The sequence below is a fragment of the Aspergillus oryzae genome, chromosome 6, assembly GCF_000184455.2.
Source record: "Aspergillus oryzae RIB40 DNA, chromosome 6".
Lineage (NCBI taxonomy): Eukaryota > Fungi > Ascomycota > Eurotiomycetes > Eurotiales > Aspergillaceae > Aspergillus > Aspergillus oryzae.
This window is the reverse complement of record NC_036440.1, coordinates 2797967-2823520: the sequence shown is the minus strand read 5'-3', so window position 1 is coordinate 2823520 and position 25554 is coordinate 2797967. Positions and strand designations below refer to the sequence as shown.

The 25554-nt window shown below is 47.6% G+C and overlaps 8 protein-coding genes across 8 annotated transcripts; 2 read left to right on the top strand and 6 right to left on the bottom strand.

Moving 5' to 3' along the window:
• Positions 1-506: 506 nt before the first annotated feature.
• On the top strand, positions 507-1412 carry AO090038000319 (uncharacterized protein; the record flags this gene model as incomplete). The annotated part of the gene is made up of 1 exon (XM_001825205.1): positions 507-1412. The coding sequence occupies one exon, from the start codon at positions 507-509 to the stop codon at positions 1410-1412; it is 906 nt and encodes a 301-aa protein (XP_001825257.1).
• Positions 1413-2436: 1024 nt separating this feature from the next.
• Positions 2437-3261, bottom strand: AO090038000320 (uncharacterized protein; the record flags this gene model as incomplete). Its single annotated transcript, XM_001825206.3, has 2 exons — positions 2437-2836; positions 2888-3261. The coding sequence occupies 2 exons, from the start codon at positions 3259-3261 to the stop codon at positions 2437-2439; spliced, it is 774 nt and encodes a 257-aa protein (XP_001825258.3).
• A 1942-nt stretch (positions 3262-5203) lies between these two features.
• AO090038000321 (purine-cytosine permease family protein) lies at positions 5204-6943 on the bottom strand (the record flags this gene model as incomplete). The annotated part of the gene is made up of 4 exons (XM_001825207.3): positions 5204-5341; positions 5406-6168; positions 6240-6463; positions 6554-6943. 4 exons carry the CDS (start codon positions 6941-6943, stop codon positions 5204-5206), a joined length of 1515 nt encoding a protein of 504 aa, XP_001825259.3.
• Positions 6944-9046: 2103 nt separating this feature from the next.
• pmcA (putative P-type calcium ATPase) lies at positions 9047-13187 on the bottom strand (the record flags this gene model as incomplete). The annotated part of the gene is made up of 2 exons (XM_023238340.1): positions 9047-9074; positions 9463-13187. The coding sequence occupies 2 exons, from the start codon at positions 13185-13187 to the stop codon at positions 9047-9049; spliced, it is 3753 nt and encodes a 1250-aa protein (XP_023093091.1).
• A 3958-nt stretch (positions 13188-17145) lies between these two features.
• On the top strand, positions 17146-17555 carry AO090038000323 (uncharacterized protein; the record flags this gene model as incomplete). Its single annotated transcript, XM_023238339.1, has 2 exons — positions 17146-17445; positions 17514-17555. 2 exons carry the CDS (start codon positions 17146-17148, stop codon positions 17553-17555), a joined length of 342 nt encoding a protein of 113 aa, XP_023093092.1.
• A 552-nt stretch (positions 17556-18107) lies between these two features.
• Positions 18108-18775, bottom strand: AO090038000324 (uncharacterized protein; the record flags this gene model as incomplete). The annotated part of the gene is made up of 2 exons (XM_023238338.1): positions 18108-18630; positions 18699-18775. 2 exons carry the CDS (start codon positions 18773-18775, stop codon positions 18108-18110), a joined length of 600 nt encoding a protein of 199 aa, XP_023093093.1.
• A 271-nt stretch (positions 18776-19046) lies between these two features.
• AO090038000325 (uncharacterized protein) lies at positions 19047-21134 on the bottom strand (the record flags this gene model as incomplete). The annotated part of the gene is made up of 1 exon (XM_023238337.1): positions 19047-21134. The coding sequence occupies one exon, from the start codon at positions 21132-21134 to the stop codon at positions 19047-19049; it is 2088 nt and encodes a 695-aa protein (XP_023093094.1).
• A 2861-nt stretch (positions 21135-23995) lies between these two features.
• On the bottom strand, positions 23996-24577 carry AO090038000328 (uncharacterized protein; the record flags this gene model as incomplete). Its single annotated transcript, XM_001825212.3, has 1 exon — positions 23996-24577. One exon carries the CDS (start codon positions 24575-24577, stop codon positions 23996-23998), a length of 582 nt encoding a protein of 193 aa, XP_001825264.1.
• Positions 24578-25554: the final 977 nt, after the last annotated feature.

Here is a 25554-nt window from a genome sequence, read left to right as displayed (position 1 = left end):
GCGGGCATGCCACTTAATCCAGGTATAGCTTAATTCATGAGTTCAAGCCCCCTGACTAAGGGTGGTCTGCTACGATTAAGACATAGCCCAGTAGCCATGAGGTTTTATATCGGGGCTATAGTAGTTCATGCCCTAGCCCCGTCATACCCCTTGGAAAGTATGTTGGTATCTACCTGGCCCGCGGCTTCATATTAATTGCAAGCTATGCACGGACTGCACAGATCAATGAATCAGATTCTTTATAATTTTTTTTTTTTTTTCATTTATTTATTTTTTCACAAGTATCTATTTAAAACGGTGAATGGTGGAGCAAATGTATATACTTTACATTGTTGGGTGTCGATTTTGTAAAAGCGGCAGCACTTGAGATGAGAAAATGACAAGTTACAACCACCAACAGGCAACAGCACCTTTGCGTATTATCTAATATATCAGTCAATATTCATCCCACAGAGCTATCCACATATTTCAACTGTCTATGAAAGATTTTCACGGTCAGTTTAATGATGCCACTATTTGGGAAGCAAGGCAATAGTCTCGACGAGCTTCTCAACCGACCACGCCCATCAGCCTGGCAGCAGTTCATGAAGCAGCCATGCATCTTTCTCGCGCGCAAGCTTTACACTTGGCAGAGCACAATCGCTGCCCAACCAGTCAAAGACCCTGTCTCAGTTGTATGCATCTCTGATACACATAACTGCCAACCTTCTCTTCCAGACGGCGATATTCTTATCCACGCAGGGGACCTGACTCAATCAGGGCCATTGAAAGAAATACAAGCGACACTAGACTGGCTACGCGCACAGCCGCATACAACGAAGATAGTCATCGCTGGAAATCATGATCTATGTCTTGATCATAATTTTCACCGTCCAAAGGTTGAGGAAGAAACTCCCGACTGGGGAGATATAGTTTATCTCCAAAACTCAGAAGTGTCCATCACCTGTAGTAATGGCCGCCATCTAAGAGTCTACGGCAGCCCCTACTCACCACGTCAGGGTAACTGGGCCTTCCAGTATCCTCGCTCTGAGGACTTCTGGGGCAACAGGGTACCAGCTAATATCGACATTCTCATAACACACGGCCCGCCACGCGCCCATCTAGATTTGCTCAACCTCGGCTGTACATATTTATTGCAGACGCTCTGGCGTGTTCGTCCCCGCTTGCATGTCTTCGGACATGTTCATGAAGGCGCGGGGACCGAGTGGCTGCAGTTCGATGCGCTGCAAAGTGCGTATGAGCGTACTGTGGTTTCTGGCGGCGGTATATGGAATCTTATCTATACGATGAAAGAGTTTGTGGGGAAATTCTTTCGTCCTGCCACCGAAGCTAAGTGTCTACTTATAAACGCATCCATCGTGGGTGGTCTTCGAGATCATGAGCGCCGACAGCCTGTCAAACTGTTCATTTAGTACATGTCAAACAGACTGTACGAGTGCATATGTACAAAAAAGCTCCATTAGAACCGCCTTAGACGGCTGCCCCTTGCCTATTCTTTATACGAACAATTCATAGGGTTACTTACTCTACTACGATATTCATCACCAAGAGCTGCTTACTCTTAACACCCTCATCGGCATCTTTGAGAAGTATCTGTCTCGCCACGTCCGCTCCAACCTAGGTATCACCTTAACCTAGCCCGGTTGCTTTTCAGGCACTACCTCTTGATCCTTCAACTCTTCCTCGATGGCAACATGTATAATGGCTGGGCTACTCCGCTGGAGCCCACGTCCACTCAGTCGATCAAATGCTATCACCCCTTAAAGCGGTAGAGCAGCCAAAACAGCATATCGTCCCAGATGAGGGTCCTTTGGATCAGAAATTCCGGACACCGTCAGGACACTTGATTGAAGCACTCTAGCTTTGTCCACATGCCTTGGACAAATCCAATGACGAGGTATTGTATATGCGGATGCATTCTGAACATGGGACTACGGAATTACATATGGAAGGCTGAGGCGATCATGAATGAAATACGTTCTATGGCGGGAGACTTAGTCAAGGGACAATATATGATTGATGGAGGGAAGACGTCAAGTGGTGTCTCCTTTGGGTCCATTCTCGCCTTGCGAAGAATGTTTATATTCTTGTGCTTTCTAGTGCATTAGTGAATGCAAGTTGGGAATTCGAGATCGGTCTCGGGAAAGAACCGGGTTGAGTTCAAGGGTAAAGGCGCGAGTGGGCAGTTCTTTTAGCTTGAACATATGACAATTAAGAATCTTAAAACTTAAAATTATGAAACCTTTAATAGCTTATGGAACATGGTAAGGTAGGCACATTGAAAAAAAAATTTGGTCGTAGATCTTCTGTAGGATGAAATCATCCTTTTTCTCTCGCTAGCTGGGCTATATCATACCAAAGTAAATCCGGCTTTGCAAATAACACGACAAAGAACAGCCATTTCACAAAAGTAGCGTATATTATCCGTGCTCACACTTAAATAAACGGACATCGGCCTGTTCGTGAACTCTTCAAGTCCTGGACGTACTCCTCCAGGGATGCTCGGCCCTTGCCTTCGAAGTACTTGGGCCCTACATCAGGTGTATAGTAGCCCCGGGGGTAATACTTATCGCCTTCATCGCCTGGAAGAGGCCGGCCCATAGCCCAGGTAAGCCAAGCGACAGGGCCCCAGCGGTTCCGGAAAGTAGGCGCGACGTAATAGGGTGCCGCATCCCACTGGGTGATGAAAATGCGATCATTCCGGTCCGGCTGCTCAGTGAAGGCAGTGAAACGGAGGAAATAAGGCCGGGGGAGCGACAGGTAACGTAACACAAAGCGGCGAACGGACAGAAGCGACGAGAACAGTTTGGCATATGATGCCGGGGGAGGGTCATACCTAGCCTCAGGTTAGTCGTTACACGAGCAACCGTCTTTGGGTTGTACTTACAGCATCGCACGTCGTAGGCGGTCATCCATCATGAACGAGACGAAGTGCAGACCGATCTGCTGGAACGGCTTCGGGACCATGTACAGTAGCACGGCCGTAGTCTGATCCGCGGTCTCCCGGTTCGTGGCATGGGGAACCATGTACTTAGCTTCGTACTCTTCACTCCAGGCCGTGATCTCCTCCAGCCACTGGAGGCCATCGCGGAATCCCGTCTTATGCGATGGAAATGCCTCGTAACTGATTGCAAGACCATCGCCGACGCTCTTCCAGAACGTGCCGATAGCACACTTCTCGAGGTCGGTCAGCTTTCTCCACTCGTACTTCTCGATGAACCGGATGGGTTCGAGGGCAAACAAGCCAAGGGTGTAGAGCATATCATTCTCGGAAATCTTTCCCGAGGTGCGATAGCCATTGTGAAGCCAGCGAGTTCGAGCGATCGCAGTAATCGTGCGCTTAGAAGATGGGGCGTTGCCCATAAATTCCTGGACCAAGGCGCTTGTGTCTGCGTAACGCTTGTAAGATGTCTCCGGATTCGAGAATTGACTGGTCTTGGTGAGCAGCCCGGAGATGGTGGGGATTCCGTAAGTCTTCACTGGGTCAATTTAGGTTACCAGATAATCCACAAAAAAAGTATAAGAAACCAATCAAATGGAAAAAGGAGCCGCACCCTGAAGAGAGCAAATTGGAGGGCTTTAACATAGAGGAACGGGAATTCCAGCTGCAAAAGCACCTTCTGGATTTCCCAGGCCTCATCGTCGGTCATTTTAGCCAGGGATGCCCGGTTGGGGAACTTGTACTTTTGATGAAGCCATTGTACCCGGCGAAATCGGAGCAATGAGACCAGTAATGGATATGCTATCAGGATCGCGAGGACATACGGAAGAAGCTGGCGAGGAGGAGTTATGTCTAGAATTGCTTGTGGGACTGAATTGGTAACGCCGCTGTTAATGCCGGCCGTGACGGCTTGGCTCTCGTTCACCATCGCTTCGCCGAATGTCAAACAAAACCTGGATTGTATGCCGTGGAGTCTATATCAGCTGATCTGACAGGGGTATTCACCACGGAACTCATAAGCCTCGAACCACAAAAACCCGGTCAAGATGGTGAGCACTAGACTTCGTTAAATAAGATCTCAAGGGATGCGGAGGAGCAAAGACGATCACAGGATCGTTAGAACTCGTGTTCAGCTCGCCAAGAAGTTTAGCTTGACATAATAGAATCCGTGCATAATTACTTCTGCATAGTCCCTCCATTTATACTATGCAAACAAACTTAGTACGAAGTATCTAAAGAGTAATAGCAAAGTCTACTATTGGGCAATATTGCATTGTCTAGTGTTCCAATATTGTCTTAGTGTGGCAAGCCGAGGTCCTACACCGAGGACTATATGATCTGATGGCCATTCTTCATCGACAAGCCTAAACGTTTCCCCACAACCTAAATATTCCAGGTGCACTGCCGAGTATCGAAGGACCTCGGTAGGAACACATGAGAGGGGAAGCTTTTAGATAACTGCATCCACCAAGTGAAATGGTCGAGTTCTCCATATGCTAGAAAATATTCACATTCTTATTCTAAGACAACATACATAATAGCAATACATCTAGAGCTTTCATTAACTATGATAGGCAAGGTACTTGCTACCTGCTGACATCTGTACCCTAACCATTGGGTAGCTGATCTAGCTATCCACTTATGGACTAGTTTCATCTTCGCCCGTCATTTCCTCTTCTGATTGTTAACATTTACTTCTAACTTCATCACATACTGAGCACATTCATCTCTTTCTTGCATAAAATTGAATCACTACAGCCTACGTACCTCGAAGGGTCTATGTGTCACTCTCTGCTGAGTGAAAGCTTATCTGATCTATTAACCAAAACAGCCAAGTCCACCAGAAAACGTCCTTGAGACAGAGATATACTACTACCGTGGAGACTGGTTAGAGATCATGAGAGGTAACACATACGTACTTATAAGCAATGCAACTGGAGCACATAGCTTCCATATTCACTCTGATTCTTTATGAAGTAAATATTCCCTGTCTTGCAAAAGTCTGTCTGTTTTTGTAGCAAAAAGAGAAGCTTCTAACATGCAGCTTCAGTCTAGTCTATGGTACACCGTGTACGATGACCGGTCATGCGTACGTACGTACAGAGCTTATTGACTGGAAGTCTTACCTTCAGCAATCTCGTGCAAAGCATCTATCTGAGGTCTCTGAAGCAAAATCCCACATGTATAACCGATGACTCCAATCTTAGACAGGTGGATCACCATGAACGCATGTGGATGGCATCTCATGGAAGCAATGTTCTCTCAGCGTCCAAGCACCCTCAACTCCAACATTCTCAGTGGAGGGAAGGCGAGAGCCGTGAAACCGAAACCGAGCCAGATTCCCAAATCACAGCCTCCATTGACTGCTTTCCCAATCGGCCCCGTATAGTACACTTGATCCTATCAGGAAACAGGGAATGGGTTAGCACTGGCCTCAAGCAGATGGATCAGAGATATACTATACCATCCCTACAATTGCCCCCGCCCAACCAACCAGAAAAGCTAGGGCAGCAGCAACTCCTACCGGCAGCTTCTGTCGACAGTTCCACGCGGACCAGTCATAGCCTTTGCTACGTCGAAAGAGCAGGTCTTCCTCCGCAACAATGGTGAACCAGATGATGATCCAATAACCAATCAGGGGGAGGAAGCTCTTGAAAATCTCGTATAGGAAATCTCGTCCTCCAATGGCGCATGCCGTGTATATCACTGTCGTCGTAACAGTGAAGACAGGACGTGGAATTTTCGACCAAACATTGCCGAGCATCTGGAAATTCATAGCCATTGAATAAGATCCGGGAGCATTACTGGAGACCACTGTCACGACATTGATGAACGCACAGAATTTGCCAAAGCCTCCAAGTCTGCCATAACCAGCCATCAATAGACTCGCCGGTGTACCATCATAGGTTTCAGCCCACTTTGGGTTTTTCGCCACTCCGCTTCCTAGACCAACTCCAAGGAGAAGAGTAATGATCATAGCCAAGCATCCTCCCATCGTGGTCATTGACCATGTCCTCCATCGCCTAATAGTCGGCGGATAGTAGACATAGTAGTCTGCAGCTAACGGTGCCCATGCGAGGGCTACAGATAAACAAAGAGAGAAGAATGCCAGACGTTTGGCATTGACCTCGCCTGAGGATCCAACCGACGGACTCTGAAAATCAAACTGTGGTCCTGCCGACCCGGTGATGATGCAGAGTACCAACAACTGCGGGAACCAAGCATATCTGCGGTTTTCACATTGCTGAGTTAGTACCAGCGAATCTGACAGAGGCAGGCACCAACGCATGCTTCATACCTCTCATAATATTGGAAGATCTGCATTCCAAATGTAGCCATCACCAAGCTTGCAAGCGCGACAATGATAATACCAACAACGACGGATACGGCTCCACCTGATATTTTTGAGAGTAACTGCCCGCCGATCATACAATTCATCATCCCATAACCCAAGTTTGTAAGCACATTCAGCGAGCAGCACACCTTGCTAGGGTAGTACCCCATAAAATATCGGGCAACTATCTATCGACAACAAGTGAGCTGTATGTACTTCTTTCCGTCCATAACGGGGACAGGGGTGAACAGAGATCAAACGCAACGGATGAACCATACAAGAGTACGATTCCCACTTCTGGGTCCCCAAGTGCTCATATACCCAACTGCCATACCCCCCAAAAGATTTCCAAATATTGCGCAAAGAGCAGCATCTGCAAAGCTCAGCTTCATTACAAGCGTGCCCAATGATCCAACCACCATATTGTTCAAGGCCATCCCCATACTGAACCACATAAGCAACATATGAAATGATGCTGATGGGCTAGTCTTCAGGCGTTCCTCAACTGGTATCGGCTCAATGCCACGCGCCTCGAGGCCCTTGATACTTCCCGCCCATCTCTGGTACCTCGATCTGTGACTTCCATTAAGGGGAGTCTGATCTTCTAAATCCTCTTGTGTAACACTCTGAAGAGATGGGGATATACGAGCTTTTTCAGCCTCAGACATCATGCTGGCTTTCAGGACGGGTTGTCACTTGGTAAAAGGAGCCGGATCTGCCTACTTCTCTGCTCCTTCTTGTCAGAAACAGTAAAGTGGAAGCTTGACCGAGCTACAAGTTGCCGAAAGAAGATAGTCAGGAAAGACGAACAACGTTTCACGGTATATATAGGGACACAGAGATGTGCAGGAGAGAAAGGGGAAATTGAGGGAAGGAGTATGTTGCTCACACAGTGCTACAAGTTTGACATCACCCTATCACCTGCCCTACCTGATGCTAGCATTCCACAGCTGGTGTGTACACGGTATCAGGACCCTGCCGCACGGCCCTATCTGCTAATCTCATTGAACAGGCACTCATGATGCAGGTCATCATAAAAAATAAGTTCAACCCCATCCATGGGAAGTGAAGGGAGCCCAGCGCCAAACAAGGGCTCGGTATTTTCGGGTTTATCAAAATTCCCATCACATCTATGACTCTCCAGTCAACTTTTTAGCTCAAACACCCGAATCGGCTCTATTACATTCAAGCTAATGCGGCGCAGATCGTCCGGGTTCCGTGATTTGTTACATCACCATGCCCGTTACATTCCATTACTCATATTGGTATTAAGCTCTCTCCAACACGGTCGTCTGGTATGCACCAGCCAAGCAAGGAGAGACAGTGGGAAAGGTGCAACGTAGCTCAAGGTCTGAGGATCCGGGCAGTTCGAAAGAAAAGAAAAAGAAAAAAAAAACCCCCCGAGCTCATACTAGCCCACTTGCAAGAAAGTTTGACAAGTATGGATATGATGCTATGATCATCCCTCGAAGCTGATTCGAGGTAATTTTTTGTCAACGCAAGGCCTCAACAGGCACCATGAATCTTTCAGCTCGCCACTATGCTGCCTACAAGTGGTTCCTTTTACTAAATCTGAAATACACGCTCTTGCAGATCACACATGACCTAATTATGACTACCGCACCAGTGGAACATTGCATAATACTGCTAATGGATGCATCAGGTTTCCTTTGTTTCAGCCAGTATCGTGATCACTAAAAAGAACCGCAGTTCGATCTCGAGTCATGTCGTGCATAACCTGTGGGCCTAGTGAAACAGTACCATCGATTCCCGAACTACACTCAGAGAACAGAAACTTCAAGAGAATAAGGCCGTGCCTATCTCGCATGGTTATGCCAAACACAGCGCTCCAACTTCCTCCTTCAGAACCCCCATAGCGAACTATCCAAGTAAACCTATCCAATACACCAAGGGAACTCTCGAGCATTCAAAATAAACACAATATAGCATCTACCTACTCAAAACACGCCACACCAAGAGGAACCAAGAAAATGAATAAATAAAATAAAACAAAAAGAAAGAAAGAAAAAAGAAAAGCTCTTCCCTTGACGATCTAATGTCCCTAATAGGAAACTAGCAATGTCTCATTGACATCAACGAAGCCAGTTTTGTTGAATATTTTAGCTTTTTATACAGCCGTATCATCCAGGAATGAAGAATCAAGTTTATCAAACTTGTACTCATGCTTCAATACTTTCAATACAATTGACACGCTAGACAATTGAACCACCAGAATATCCCCATAAGAATAAACACCAAAACCACGATTAAATACTACAAACACCTACTTAGACTAGAACTACAGAGAGAAGATAAACCATAACAGTAGATCCACATTCACCAGCTATAATAGTACAAATCCCGGTAGTACCAAGATCCTCCCATACCAAAGACCCAAACCACCAAAGAAAACGAAGCCAATCCGTAGAAAAAAGATATTAAGAAGATAGAAATTGAAGACCAAGTTTTTAACAATGATTAAACCATCCCCAACACCCAATAAAAGGGGGGGAGTAATACTGAATATGTACAAAGTAAACAAAAAACAAAACACACGAGCCACCTCACTTGCGCCGACACCGAACATACACTGGAATGAGTGTCTATATGATAACAAAACGAGACCTTTTCAACCGTTGTACGCCCGACGGATCGTTAGACTAAAATCATACAATCCAGCAAATGACAGATAGTCGAAACCCCGGGAAAGAGATAGGGAATCTATAAGCACAGGGAAAAGCAGAAAGGGCTAAAAAATGCACTAAGTTACTTTATCGCGAGAGGACAGCCGACCCAGAACTATAAAACAAAGCAACATATCAAAAAAGCAAATCAACGACAGGATCATAATACATCGTTGTGAAGTGGGCGGTCCTAATAATTAAGACCGTTAACGTATCAGAGGTATTATTAAGGGGTTAACTGGGTCTCCGGTCAACTTTCGTTTCGGGATGCGGACCGGCTGTGAGCGGACCGACTGTGTGCAGATGTTGACCTTATGCTGCGGCTAGATGGAGCCCGTGCAGGAGGAGCATGCTCAAAGTACGGTAGGAGGTCTGGGTTCTGGCTTGGGGGCGTCTTCGACGATGAAAGATAGTCTCCCACGATCCGATCGTCTGCTGCTGTCTTGGGGTGAATTTCAATGCCTTGCTGGTTTTCCAAGCCACCGTGTGGAGTGGAATCGAACTTGAATGGCTCTCCCTCTGTTGGCGCTCTTTCAATAGGCGACCAGCCTGCAATACTTCCAGCAACTATACCCGCCATGGCCGTAGCAGGTCCAAATGCAGAGTTCGAGCGAGATCGAGCTCGTTTCCTTGACCGCGACTCTGGAGTAGGGGGCTGAGATGGGGTACTGCTGTGTTCATTGACAGGTGTTCCAGGGACCGAGTTTTCTCTTGACCGTGATGACCTTGAGCCGCTCCGTGATCTTGGAAGGAACTCTTCAGGATGCTGCAATTTGTGCTTCAGGTGTCTCAACCGACCTCCCCGGACCCTCTTCAGGAATTTGAGTTGATCCCGAATCTCAGTCAGAGCAGGGTTCCACTCAAAGCGATCCTCGTCAGAAACCAGAAGCTCGGGAGCCTTTTTGCGGCTGAAGAAGGTGGGGATGAGTTTCTCAATGAGTGCATCTGGAATCAGCCGAATGATGACTGCAATTGGAAGAGAGATCACGCCAATGATCAAACAGACTCCCCATTGCGCACCGTTTATTCTGGTGACAGAGAAGGCATGGCCACCAACAAAAACGATCAAGACCTGCCCACCCATGATGATGAACTGGATTCCAAGGAACCACCAATTGCGGAGCATGCCTTCAAAGATATTGAAACCATTGTCCAGGCGGCGAGAGTTCCACTGGTTGAAGATCTGCATCCAAACGAAGGCATTGAATACAACTGTAGAGAGTACCTGGCCTTCGTAACCGAAGTGGCCTCCTGCAAAGTTCAAGACAAGCGTGACGGCCATTTGATAGATACTTTGGCCGAGGATCATTTTCCACATTGTGAGGGTGATAAGCGGCGCGGATTTGGGTTCGGGTCTGCGGTCAAGAACATGTGGAGAGGGCGGATCAGTCGCTAGAGCAAGCGCTGCGAAAGTGTCCATGATAAGATTAACCCATAGAAGTTGTACTGCCGTAAGAACCGATTCTTCGGTGTCACTAGCCACGGCCGAGATGAATGTTAGGAGGACCGCAGTGATATTGACTGTAATTTGGAATTGCAGAAACTTCTTGACCGCATCGTTCACAGTCCTACCCCAGGCCATAGCCTTGATGATCGAGGTGAAGTTATCGTCCATCAGGATGATATCTGACGCCTCCTTTGCCACTTCGGTGCCAGCAATTCCCATGGAAAACCCAACGTCTGCTGTCTTAAGAGCCTGGGCATCGTTTGTTCCATCACCGGTAACCGCAACCGTCTCACCTAACTTCTTCAGATGAGTAACCAGGATTTTCTTATCATCAGGGCTAGATCGGGCCAAAACCTGCAGTCGAGGGATAATCTGGTGAATCTGAGCGGAGCTAAGTTGGCGAAATTTGGGTCCTTCAATTGCAATTCCTCCAGGCGTAAAGATACCACACTCTCCAGCAATAGCCTTAGCCGTGTTAATATTATCTCCGGTCACCATTCGGACAAAAACACCAGCTTTCTGGCATTGTTGAACGGATTCTGTCACACCAGCTCGGAGGGGATCCTGGATGCCAAATACCGCGAACATGGTCATGTCCTTGAATACGGCGTCAAAATCCCCGAGGCCACTATCTTTTTCCTGCTTGCGTACCCCTTCGGGCGGCCACTGACTGAAATCGCGGTATACTAAGCTGATAGCTCTCAAGGACTTGGCCGCATACCGATCAATCGTCGTATTCAAGGTTTCCTTATCGTCACCGGACATCGGGCGATTAGACAAATCTTTTGTTGGATCGGAGATGATACGCGTAGATTTCGCAGCCAGAATCTCCGCTGCACCTTTGACCAACATCCTGTACTTTCCAGGTCCCATTTTGATCACTACAGCCATACACTTACGACCGGAATCAAAGGGCACCATCTGAGCGATTTCTGCGTTAGCCCGTGCCTCACTAAGCGAACCGAGAGCAAGATAGGTTCTTGCGAAACCCAAAAGCGCTGTTTCGGTCTTTGAACCAATAAACGTCATAGCCCCCTCCTGTTCTCCTTCAAATGCTGTGGAGTTCAGCACGATTGAGTCGAGTAAGAGCTGCTTGACTGGAGCAGAAAGACTTTTGGCAAACTCAGACGGTGACAAGGCATTTGAAACTTCGGTTGCGTCGCCGTTCTCATCCGTTCCATTGGAGGAGGCACCAGCATCCTTAACGAACCTAAAGCTCGTTCCCAAGGTGGCAGCAACGGCAGTCATTTTGTTTTCCGTCAAGGTGCCTGTTTTGTCGGAACAAATCGTTGTCGCGTTCCCCATAGTCTCACAGGCCCGAAGCAGCCGCACCAGGTTGTTGTCCTTGAGCATGCGTGTTGTGGCAAAGGCGAGCGCTAGTGTGACAGCCAGAGGTAATCCTTCAGGAACAGCAACTACGATGACTGTCACAGCAACAATGAAAATTCTCAGGAAAGCTTGACCTTTCTCATCGGCACCGTCATAGGTTTTCAGCTGAGCGAGGAATTTGATAAACAACACAACAAACAACAATAATCCGGCGGCAAGACCGAGTTTGGCAATATATTCAGCAAGGACATTCAGCTTCGACTGCAGCGGAGTCGTCTGGCCCTCGTCCTGGAGGGACATCATAGTTTTCCCGTATGTTGAATGAACTCCAACGGATGTGACCATGAATGTCCCCACTCCTTCGGAGACTTTTGCGCCAGACACGATGAAAGGGTCTTGCTTCGAGAGGTTTTCATGTTGCTCAATAGCCCGGAAGACTTCGTTGGCAGCAGTCTTGCGTAATACATCCGACTCGCCTGTCGCGGAAGACTCATCACACTTGACATCGTGACCATTGATGAAAATACCGTCGACTGGGATTACATCACCGGGTTCGAGATGCATGACGTCGCCGACCAGGACATCCTGAATTGGAATCTCCAGTGTTTTCCCAGAACGAACCACTTTAACCTGTCGGTCATCCTTCTTTTTGTTCAATTTCACAAATTGGCGCTCCTTCTGCCAGTCATTCGCCGCCCCCACTACCACCACAATGACAATGGCCACAATAATAGCGACACCTTCGACCCATTCCACTTTGGGTTCGCCGTTCTTGGCTGTTACAGACTGGTAGATGCCAAGAGCGAGGGAAATAATAGCAGCAACCGTTAGTAGAATCAGGACCTTGTCGTTATATGCAATCCAAGCCAACTCAAGGATACTTTTAGGCTTTCTTTCAGGGAGTTTATTGTTTCCAAAAACACGTTTCCGGTCAGTGTAGCCATTGTCAGGTTGTTTCGCAGGTTCTGTGCCAGATCTCGTCGGTTGCCGCGGGGGCTGGGAAAAAGACCCTTGTGTCGATTCCTCCGAAGCGATTGACGTTGCATCCTCAAAGCTCACGGTTCCATCCAACGCGGTCTCATCCATACTCAACCCACTGTTAATGTCAGTCCGTAGCCCCTTCTCTAATCCACGAAGGCCACCTAGGGCATGGAAGGCGCCGAGATTTTTTGGGTTTAGGAGCTTATTTAGCTGACCCGGTGAGAAGGCGAACTTGTTGTTTTCCACCGTAAACTCATCCTCGCGGCCTGGATCTGGCTTAAGGGCATCCTCATCATTGATGACCATATTCTTCGTCAAATCTGCACGAGAACCATGAGATGCTGTTGGGACATAGGTATCACCGCCATATGTGCTGGATGACTGATGTGTGTCCTCCGACTCCAATGAGTTCCCGCGGGATCTAGTGCCGGGCACCGCCAGGTAATTCGAATGGGACACGGAGTCGTTCATCTTGTGTGTAGGAGACGATACGTTGTGCGGAGAGGTCGGTCGACTCTCGTGATCCCGTGGATCAGATGTGAAAGAGCGTATTGAGCCACCCGAATGGCCATCCAAGGGCGAAACACTGCCGCTGTTCAAGAGAGCGCTCGTATCATTGGCATAGGCATTTTCGCTGGAGACTTGTAACGTGGGATGCGCCGTACTCGGTGAGATCTCTTCGTTCAGGTCAGTATTAATTTTGATTTCGGGGGCCTGCGGTCGTTGCAGGGGTTGCGACTGCTTCGAATCGTTTGCGTTCGATTTGGAATCCGACATGATCGTCCAAGGGGTTCAACGGCCTAGGTAAAAGTGGGTCTCAAAAGGGCGACAAACGTTTCAGACGAAAGGGATATTTATATCAATAAGAATGCGGCTCCTGAAGGAGCAATCAATCCGGCCTCGTTGTATCATCAAAACAAGGCTTGTGTTCGTAAAGAGGTAGGGTTTTCTGTAGCAATACCGCAACCGGTTAAGCTCCCCAACAGATATTGAGTCCTAGCAGTTGTTCAATATAATCATGCGGCTTATGCTGAGACAAAAAATTACCGGTCCTCCTTCCTTGTGAATCTAAAAGCGAAGAATGCGCGAGAACGATGAGGAGCGGTAGCGATCGACATCCAAAGTATAGGGGAAACGGGCACAGGTTTCTGTGGCAAAGCAATTCACTCGAGGAATGTCGAGATATCAAACGATGGGAAACAGCGATCTGGAGTCACCGGAAGTATCCACGGTTATGAATAGGACGGGGAAATCCGTAAAGCGTTAACATCTATGAGCGCATAAAGACCCTGAATGAAAACAAAGGACAGGCGAAACCCGCAATCAGTGCCTTCGATTCTAAAGTGTGAAGCTTTCAATCACACACAAAGGTCAGCCATACAAGCAAACCAGAAACACTCCAGTTACGGACAGGAGTCAACAAAGACACAAAGCGGTAGTATACGGACCGGTATACTCCTCCAGTCGCCTTGACGTTGGGACCAATGAAATTAGGGGAGATAAAAGGGAGCTACCCGGGGTCAGAGGAGGAAAGAGGCGAGAGTATGGTGAGGTGGTGAGGTCAGGTATATCTTGAGGTCAGTAGTCGACTGGAGATGATCGTAGCGTTAGCTCTTGCGATCAATTTGGTTCAATGCGCTAAACATTACAATACGTACCAGCACCCGATACTTCTTTTCCTATATTCCAAACCCCACCAGAGAGAAATCCCCCTCTGGTGGCCAGGTCAGCCAATCACAACCCGGTATCTAGAAGCATTACGGTAAGAAGGCCGTCACTACTGCAGCCATTAGCTCCACTGGCGATCCGCAGAAGGTCGAGAATCTCCTGTATGGTAAAACCCCATACGCGAATTAAGTAACGGATGCCGTTTGCAGAACCGCTCATTTCCCAAGTTGGACGGATGACATCGCTCCCCTGCTTACTGGATCTGGACTTAATCGCGTTTTTCCCCTGGTAATGAAAGTTTTCCCTTTAAACATCTCCTTCACAAATTTTCCTGAAAAGGGAGAATGACTACAAACGACTAAAAAGAATAAAAAGAGAAAAAAGAAAAACAAGGATCTCTCCAATGGATGGGTCCATGGCTTGCCACCGAAACACAATGCTTGGGATTTGCTTCACTTGCTAATAGACCTTGTCCTGCAAGTTCAATCCTGGCACATCACTCGTCCGCTTCCACTGCACTGCCTCACTCCATTTCTCCGTCATCGATTTATTTTTTATTTTTTATTTTTCCACACACTGACCTCCTCCCTTTTTCTTGTTCCTCTCCTTTTCAAGAGAATTAATTAAAAAAATTATTTTTTTTCTCATATCAATTTTCCCACCATTCCTAGTCTAATAACCTAAAATTGGGATGTTGCTCCCGTGACAATGTAACCACTTTGTTGATATACATCGTTTTCGGGCTCTGTTCGATGCAAGTATCCTCATACCACAAGAGAAAAAGTAAAAGCTCCGTCATCATTCTTTCTGGGCCGATTTATATGACCTATACACTTATTCAAGATATTCCCTGCATAACCGGATTTCTTTCGACAGTAGGAGTAGTTGGAGATTCCGATCTTCCCCCTCCGTCAAAGGATTTTGCCGTCTATAAAATTGTTTGACGCCGAAAAAGGGGGCCCACTTGATGATATTACACGACAATTTCCAAAAGGGGGAGGCGAGTCATACAATTCAATATAGATAGACAGATGGATTCCCTGCCACTAATGCACACTGTGGTGTTGTTTGATCCGGAACTTTAATCCTCTGGGAGCCCAAAAGTAATGTTGATGTGGTTGGTAAAAGTTATACTCCAGCATTGTCGATGTGGCTATCAGTATCTACCCCATACATACAGGCGGCCTGCAATGGACACTTGGGGAACGAAAAAATTTTTTGTCTTTCTTTTTTTTTTTTTCAAACCTGCTGGCCTGCCAATATTTTTTTCCCTCCCATGAACCAATCTTATCATGTCCGTTGTACCGTTCAACTCCTTGATTGGGGTCGTTTCATTGCCGCGGACGAATAATGAACTCCGGGGCTTGGCAAATGGGCGGTGCAAAGGAAAAGGGACCCATAACACGTCTCCAACAGTCTAGCCCTTGCGATTCTCCCTTTTTCTGATGACTTTTCTCCTCATTATTTTGATGCCATTCGCGTTCGATCCATCCGCCGAGGCACTTCTACTGGTTCGCTTGGGTAGTGGCATTAGCCTCACTGATTGATTGAAGTCTACTCCGTAGATACACGGAGTAAGTACTAACGTATACATGTACATAGTTACATACTGTACTCCGTACAATCTTAAGTAATCTAAGCATGATAATATGGGTGGATACTTCTCCAAACGAAGCGAGACGCGGGTACGGGAACCAAGTCCGAGGTACCATGCTGTCTCTGAGGATGATATGTGGCAGTTACACACCCAACATCAATGGTCTGATAGGACAAAGGAATGAAGCGTGGTCCAATGTAATGCAGTGAACTCTCTAGAATAGCACAACACTGCGTCATTTGTAACCACGCGGATCTGACAAGGGGGGAAAGTAAGCATGACTATACAGAGGCGGCTATATGAGTGATCGTGCATGTTGTTTTACTTTCTAGCTGCTAGCTTGACCATTTCGACCAGTCTTGGTTAAGCCGAGGCTTCACTATCGATTCTAGAAAGACTACTGCAATCACTAGTTCGACATGTATGACGCGAGCGAGCATCAGGCGTACTTCGGCTTACATTGAACATGTGTTCTGGATGTACCCCGTATGTATCTCGTTGAATCTCTTCCTTAGTTGAGCAATGTGGGACTATCCGGTTTTCTTTCAATCCACAAATGCTCTGTGCTGTGTATTTTGTAAACCGACATGCCATCACGACCACTGGGTAGACATACCGAGAAGTTTATCAATCTTGCTCACCCTGCATAGAAGCATACCCTAAACACTACCCCCTGCTTATCTACACTCGCAAATCAACATACTATTAGAGAAAAATCCCACACTAAGAAGACGGAAAGCCACATGCAAGGATAATATCTCCTCTGCCAAACAACAGCTTGTACTTCCAGTATCGAGAAGGACCCACTCCTTAACACGTACCTTTAAGTGTACTAAATCTCCAGAGGAACGAACACAGCCTCCAAACGCTTATCACAATAGACAGGTACAGTACAGTAACTGGACGTCCACCTTCCTCTTTAGTACCTACTAATGGTATCCATGTATGTATGTATGTTTGTACCCCAAGGACATCTGAATTAATACCGCATACAACGCCAGAAACCCAACCCAACATTCCACACTTTCAACCTCACCCTTAGGAATTCAACCTATGACACGAAATAGCGGTCTGGGGGGGGCGGATTCACTGGATTAGTTGTGAGAGGGGGTAGAGTTCGCCAACTCACTCCATTATCTGCACGTCATCTGGTCACGATACCCCATGGATTCGGGTCGATATGTCTCATGGAAGGGATTCGGGAAGAAACAGACGGCGTCCCGTCCAACCTTTGCTTGCTTTACTGAGCAATTGTCTATCGAGATGCTTCCGTTTACTCGAACAAGAAACGAACGCATCAAACGTCCGTCGTCTAGCGGTAATCTAGACTGCAACATTTTCATTCAATTCATTAGATCTTTAGGGCCTTCCATTCGTATTCTCCGTCGCGGTCGTAATCGTATTGCTCGTTCGATGGAGAATCCAAGCACTGCCCTCTTCGATGGAGCAATACACTGCAATGATGTACACACTACGGAGTACACAGTGCACATCATTGTCCTACTTGATGGGGCTTTTCGATTTCTTGACAGTCTAGTCTGTTGGATAACCTTTCTCTGTTAAGCAAAGCTTGAGTGTAAGCTGTGGATATTGGGTATCTGGCTAGACCCCATGACGGCTAGTTTATGGGTTTGGTATTAAAGTTTTGATTTTTTTTTTTTACTCGGGATTCGGGAAGCAAGCTTATAGTCCATATACTCCGTATTCAATAGTTTGCGGACTGCGCCACGATGCCGACGGGGTTGATGGCGTGGATACTGGAGGATTTACCTTGTTTATTGAGCTTTATTGGACCGGTTTGAGGTGAAGTACCCGGATCAGGTCAGCTATGTGTACGAAACATGATTGCCCAAGATTGAGCAAGGAGTAAGGATTTCACAAGTTCCTATGCGAGATATTAACTAGAGAGCGAAATTTCCATGAGATATGCGATGCCAATTCTTGATGTGATATTGTAATCGAGCCAAACCCCTGACAAAAAGCGCCCGAATAATAAAACAACCCCTCTTAAATCCTGTCCAGATGCGATGGTTTGACCAGAACCCTCCTGCCAAAGATGGGAGAACATAAGAAAAGAGGGTAATATACACCAGCTCATTCATAAGATATGTAAGTACATGTACGTTTCACTGCGCCTCAGGGAGGCCATTGTCCTCATCGGGCACGTCGACATTCCAAATGCCCAAAGACTCGCCTCCCAAAAGCTTCTTGCCGGGCTTCGCCTGCGTGTTGACCATGGCTTTGCTGGACAAGGCCAACGCGTCCACGAGCTCCGCCATCCGACGAGAAGCCACAAAGGCGCTAGTCAGATACTCGTTTTCGGACACCTGCATTGCCAGGTTCATGCACTGCACCAGAAGCTCGCTGGTAAGTACATGTCCAGCATAGTACAGCGCATTGTGATAGTCGAGGAAAAGTTCCGGGATGTAGGTCTTTCGGATTTCTTCCAGCTCGGCTTGTTCAGTTTCTGTACGGGCCACTGGTGTCAGCATACGTCTTCTCATGTTTCCCAATGACGCCTTACCATCCTCAGCCCCCATGAGCCACTCATCCAGCAGTGCGTCAACATGCACAGAAACTTCGTCTAAAGACTCCTGAAGCTCGTCCTTCAGGTTTTTGATCGTACCAGAATCGCGTCTGCGTTTATTCCTGTAAATCGTTAGTCGCTGTGGGTTCATCCCGACATACTCCCCTGATCAGGCGGCCAGGTTACTTACTTATCCAACTTCTCACAAACCACAGCAAACCATTCAAGTGCATTAAACGCCAGAATAAGCTCTTCCAAGTCACGCATAGTCTGCGATTGTTGGACCAAGAGGCTTGTTTGCTCGTCGGATGGCAGTCTATTCGTTAAGGATCGGTTGCGCTTATGAGGAGAGCCGAACAATTTTGACTTAGTCGGGCTAGAGGGCTCTGGAGTCGACGCTTCTGCCCCATCCCCAACGCCAAAGGGGATTTCTGTCAGGTCAAACCCAAATGACTCCCGTGAGATATCCGACAGCCTCATGCGTCTACTCAACTCCCGAGCAGCAGCAAGTCTACCAGTAACTGTAAAATTATATAAGTCAATACCATGTCCGAGGCAGTTGGAGGCATAGAGACATACCATAAAATTTTCTGTACAGCAAGGCACCCAGTTGACAGATCCTCCCCCATTGTCCATCAACATGGCGAAGCCACTCCAAGCTTCTAATGACGCGTTCTTCCGTACCAGATACATCGGTTCCAATGTAATCCTTCTTGACTGGTACCACCTCAGGCAGGCCATCCTTGCGACGGACAACCTTGGGGTATCGCTTAAGCGTACTTGAATGTTCAACCGAGGAAACACTAGCGCTAACCCACTGCCACTGATCACGCAAGACAGCTTCAACATCGATACCATGATTCTCCATGAGCCTGACTTGTTGTCGTCTCTCCCGCGGGTCGACTACCTCAATCAGGATCTGGCCAAGCACAGAGTGTGCCTGGTATGTTGGTAGAAGCGATGCATAAAGAGGGATGATATCGTAAATCCGGGCTTCCTCCAAGTTAGCAATATATCCAATGACATTGATAGACGCGTTAGTCGAGAACTGCGTATCTGAGCGCACATAGCCGAGCGAATTCGCAATGATGTAGAGATGAGTCGCGATCCTCAAGGCATCGCCGTCCTCAGCCGCAATCAATAAAGAGTCGTCCACGGCAGCTGGCGGAAGATCTGGTACGAAAGACAGATCTCCCTTGCTGGCCGCCGCTTGTGATACCGCTTTCGCCAGAGAGTGGAAAAATGAGTCGTACCCTTTACCCAGGATAGCCGCCTGGATAGTCCTATACGGGTTGCGTGCCTCGACCCCGACGCGATCGTTGCCCTTCGTATACAGCACAAATTTGTTCACATCAGCATACCCAACAGGCTCGGGAACAAATGCGACAGGAACAGTAGGCGAGTGATTAAGTTTCCGTTGAAACTGCTTGCAGAACCCTTGGTAGCGGGAGAGCACAACGCTGTTGAAATAAACGTAAAGGTAGTCATCCCAGCTTTGACAGACCTTAAAGGCAGCTTCTGTCTCGCCACAAAGCAATGCATAGACGGCGCGCTCGAAATCTTCAGTTCCTTGGCTACGCGCCAAAGCAGAGCAGGCGTTTCGCCAGGTAGTTTGTGACCGCCAGTTCATCATGCGCGTGGTTCCATCGTCAACAGGTGTCCGTTCCCCGCGAGAAGAGCTTGCGTCCACGCTCGAGCCACACAAGCTAACAGCTCGCCAGTTCTCCAGGCAAGATTCTGCCCACTCCCGAATCTTTGTCCAACTTTCGCCCTGTCTCAGCATCTTCCAGCAAGTCATCCAAGTCGCGCGCTCATGGAACTGATCCTGTTTCTGAAGCTTCTGTTTTTGTCGAGTGACCGCATCTGGATCCAATTGGGTAATCATTGATTCTGACTTCTCTGAGACTAAGAGCGAGGCCGCGACAGCGGGATCGTTAGGCTCGAGAGGTTGAGGCCAAGCTCGCAGTCGCTTTTGACCTTTGATAGTCTCCTTAGTATAGAGCCAGCCGTGGGTCCACATCCCTTGGCCCCTTTGAGCCTGCGCCTCTAACTCCGAGATTATCGAGTCGATGTCCTGACTTGCTGACTTTGAAGTGTGTTCCAGCCATTTCATGATGATCACGCATTCCAGAGCATAGTGATCAGCACCCACGAACTGTTCCCAAATTTCGCGATCGGTCGAGTAGCGGTGAAGATTCTGGAAGGCAGTCTCTTGAGCTTGTTTGGCACTAGCCCTGCTTGGGGGATCGTTGATGCTAATCAGATTAAGAAGGAGCTGCCAGGTGTTCGCTTCTAGCTGTAATCTTTGAAGTTCCTCCTGTGTCTTGGGATCCTGCGCCGCTGTTCCATTGGTCCGGCTGGTATTCCACCCCATCTTCGCGCGCTTCAGGGTGTTTTGCTTGGAGATATCCTCGATAGAATCATTTGCAAGATTTTGATAGCTCTTCACCAATTGGTAGGCAGCTTGGTAATTCTCGAATTCACTATCTCGGTTCTCTTTTTGTTTGAAACGGTCGAGCTTTTCTGCGAATGCCTCAATTTGGCGCGTGACCCGATCCGCAGTTCGGCGAAGAGGATGCAATGCCTGCTGTGCGCCAGCCGACGTGAATAGTTCCGGAGTTGTCATGTCGAACGCTTCTGAGGTCCGTCAGCCTTTCACCGGAACCAGTATGTCAAGGGATCAACCGTACTGTGACCATTTTGAAAGGAACCAAGGTCTAACGGCGACTCGCTGCCGCCGTTTATCCCATTCATTTCCTCAAGAGAATCGTTGTCTTCCTCATCCTCCTCGTATTCTTCTACCTCTTCTTCCTCTTCATCATCTTGTTCATTGGCGTCAACGTCTTCCTCATCGTCCATTGGTTCGTCATCGTCGTCGTCTATCTCGATGATCTCCGGGTCATTCGACGTCGACCCCCGGGCAGCCTAGAAGAGAAATTAGTTGGCGCACCGCCAAAAGAAGTAGTCGCCAAAACAAATAAACTCACATTTACTGACGTAAAGCCAGCGGACCCCGCAGACTTTATTAAAGGAGCCATGGCGCGTAAGTATGGCCACCGTCGCTGTTCTCGGCAGCGGTTTGCAATGCGGTTCCGCTTGATGAGAATCTGTAGCTTTAAACAGGGTTTGGGGAGAGAACTTCTGTTCTGCTCGAATGCTGAACGGGCGTGTTTTGGGGCCGACCGCCCGCTAACTCCGATTTAGTTTAGCGCTGTCGGCCAGCACACGCCTATAAAATTCTCAACACTTTTTTCTCATTCTTCTTTTTCTTTTCTTTTCTTTCATTAATGTCTTATAGGCAATCATTAGAGTCTCGGAACGAGGGCTTCAATCTTCGTTCAGGTCAATCGGCCTCTCTGCGTGCTCAAGATTGTCTTAGAGGAATTATGGCAATTCTTACAACTAGTCAAGAACCTCCTGACGCATGAGGGCTGAGACTGCAAAGGGGTTGTCACATCGCTTCATATATCTTCAATTTTTATTCCTCTCCTGGAGTACTTGATGCTGGTCAAGGCTTAAACAGCTCGTAGTTTATATATGAACAGTAGTATATACAGGTCTTGTTGCGTTGTAACAGACCAGAAGTATCCATGCGAAAAAACAAGGGAAAATCTCAGTTGCCCTGACCGCGCTGTTTCATCCTCAGCTTGAGCAGACTGGGCTTAGGGCAACTGGGTGTCTTTGCATCCTCCCCTTGAGCTTGATAGAAGGCGTTACAGCATTCATACAAGGCATTTATCTGGTTTTGGCACTTTTCTTCCTGATATGAGTTCTTCGTCAAACAGCCTGCGTTGGTTAGTCATGAGCACTATGAACTATATATATACAAGGTGGTTGGAGTCTGTAGTACTTTGAATTGCGCACTTGGTCCATCAGTAAAAAGTTCACTTCACCACGAATGGCTAAGAAGAATAGACTTACTGCCCGTGGATGGCATGGAGGGTCGTATGCCAGATCTTCTTTTAGTCCTCCCTATACCATTGTCATTACTGGATCAAGTGAAATATCATTTTGTCTTCAGAGTCTCTTACCATGACGCAATGTTATCAAGGTGTAACCAGCAAAATGAGAAACAAAAGTGAAAGGAAAGAAACGTGATGGTCTAGCCAATTACTAGGTACATATAACACTATGCAATTATAAGATTCTTTCAAAGAAGAAACAAACACATAAATCCCCAAGTGTAATGAAACGTGGAATGTCAGAGATTCGTTCACAGAGCAAACAACCATATAGAAGACCGGAATCAGGACCTGCGCCGCAAAATAGATTATCCGCGAGCATTCATTGCCGGTGGTGGGGGTCGCCTTCCCTTCGCCGCCAGCCCGTTGATATCTATCCATTCGCATCTTCAGCTCCTTCTTTCTTGTTCTCAGCTGAATCCTTTCCGTTCTCTGGCATCTTCTTGTCGTCGCCGAAAAGTTTATCAAATCTATGTAAGTTCTTTTCCATATCTGTCAACTCTTACTTTCCTCGCACCTGTTGCGACAAAACTACCGCACCAGAGCTGACAATCTACTCAAACACAGCAATAAACCACCTACTTCAAGTTCATCGCGAATCCTTCACATCCTCACAGTCCCAAAATGGCCGATGCAGGACTCCCCACTGGCGATGCCCCTGCTCCCGTTGAGCATCTCAATATCAAAGTGACCGACAACAACAATGAAGTCTTCTTCAAGATCAAGCGTTCGACGCAGCTCAAGAAGCTGATGGACGCGTTCTGTGAGCGTCAAGGGAAGCAGATCTCCACTGTCCGTTTCTTGTTCGACGGAACTCGTGTACGCCCGGAAGACACGCCAGACACTGTATGTTTACCTCTACACCATGCGCATTTAGATCACTGGGCTAACAGTTGCTTCTTACCCCGCTTCAGCTGGAGATGGCCGACGGCGATACCTTGGAAGTTCACCAGGAGCAGATCGGTGGTTAGGAGGCCCATCCGATCGTTTTGTTTCACTTCTTGTCACTTCCTTTTTTCCTTCATCCTTCGCATTTTTTTGAGACACACAGGCGCAATGGTGTTTTGGCCCGGTCGGGCTTTAGCTGGAACGGGGTCGCCTACGGGCTTGACTTAAGCTTAGAAAAGCTTTAGACACAAGCGAACTAAAAACATGCTGGGCTGTGGATAGGCTATTTAAGTATTACGAATTAACTACTTACGACATAGTACTTCTCCCTAGGTTAAGCATGCAAATTTGGTCGCCGTACCTAAGTCCTAGTGGTAGTGTTATTGTCCTTGCTATTTGTCTAATCATTCACACAAAGAACACCAAGTAAAAAAGAGGACACCTTACACCCGTCCAGGCTGTACTATACCTTAATATAATACACCTGCGAATGATTCAACCCAAAATCCCCATATGAGAGACAAGCAATTACACCACACTATACGGAGTACACGACCTCCAAGGAAAGGAACGATATTAAAAAAGCCAGCGTCAGGTAGTCAAATATATAAACGGCGAATATAAAAGAGAGAGAATCCTAATCATCCCAAACAGAAGCCTTTGCTCGTTCCTCCTCCTCCTTAGCTTTAGCTGCCGCCTCCCGCTCCTGATTCCGCCGCTTTATCTCCTTCTCTTTCACAGCACGATCATACGCACGCTGCTCCTCAGTCCGCTTCGGGGCCCGAAGCCCCAAAGCACCTGCAATCATCCTCCCCGCAACAGCAGTCTGCTTCTCCGGCCTCCGGGACGGGGACCTGGAATTCGATGTCCGAGACGACGCACTGCCAACATCAGGATACACCGGCACAGAGCTCCATGTCTGGGAAGTCTGGGGAGAAATCGGAGTGGGCGGGGGGTCTAAGGGGCCCTCTGCGGTGGTGACGGATGGCGACAGCGAAGAGCTAGCACATCCTGGGGAGTTAATGTCCGGTTCCGACTCGTCCGCCTCGTCTTCCCATGAATCGGCAACAACAGGGGCCTTCTTCTTGGCAGTTGCTGCCTTGGCCGTTGCAGTTTTCACCGCCGGGCGGGCGATGTCCTTCACGGGACTATTGTTACTGAGGGAGAGTTCGCGGAGGGATGATTGGAGCTCCGTCGTGGTGGCTTCTGAAATAGACATTAAGGGCGGTTTGTCAGTGAGGTTGGATAGTATAATAGATAGATAGATAGTAATATAGGTGTACGAAGGGGGTTAGGAGTGTGCAAGTAAAGTTGAGATAGGAGTTCCCAAGGAGCGGGCAAAGTATAACTCTTTGGATTGGGGAGGGAAAGTAAAAAGCAGGCCAGGCCGCACAGGGTCAATGGTTGCGAGGGAAATCACGGACCCTTGGATTCTGGACCAGGCTTTCTTGCCATGTCAGTCGTTTCTCTTAATAGTCGGCCAGATGGTCGGAGTCGTTTCAAAGATCCGCAATTGACGGGAAAGAGGATATTAATAGCATTGAGGTGGAAATAATGAATGTCGTCAGTCGTGGAGAAGTTGAACCCCACCATTCTTTTCGGCCGTCGCCTTCCATTGGTCTGTGCCGGGGATGTCCAGAACAGTCGCTTTGTTCATGGGTGGAATTTAGGTCTTGCGCAGAACACCTGATGAGAACACCTGATGACGGAGGAATCCCTCAACAATGCCAACCCAACACAGGAGAATACTTATCTGCCACCATGTCAGGTATGACTCCAACTTACTCAATCCTCTTTCCTTTCTTTCTTTTTTCTGGAGTATGATTGGTTATGCCTGAAAGCATTTCTATATTTCTATTGGTACTACACAGTATATTACTTTCAAATCAACCCCCGACCAACCCTTGAAAAGCTACATCAGTCCAAGTCACTGAGTGGACCGATAACCATCCAGATCCTGTAACCGAAAATATCACCGTCCATGATTATCTGTTGTTGTCTCCTGAAGCTATATGTACAAGGTTCTTATGAGCAAATATGACTTCATTCTGAGGCAAGTCTTATTATTGAAGGCCTCTGACCAATCGCAAGTCCGCCTATTCTACGTTGCTTGTACATCAAAGTCACATGGACAAGATGATCGACAGCGTGCCTTGAAATCACCCCGGATTGACATCGTTCCAATCGCATGGGTCA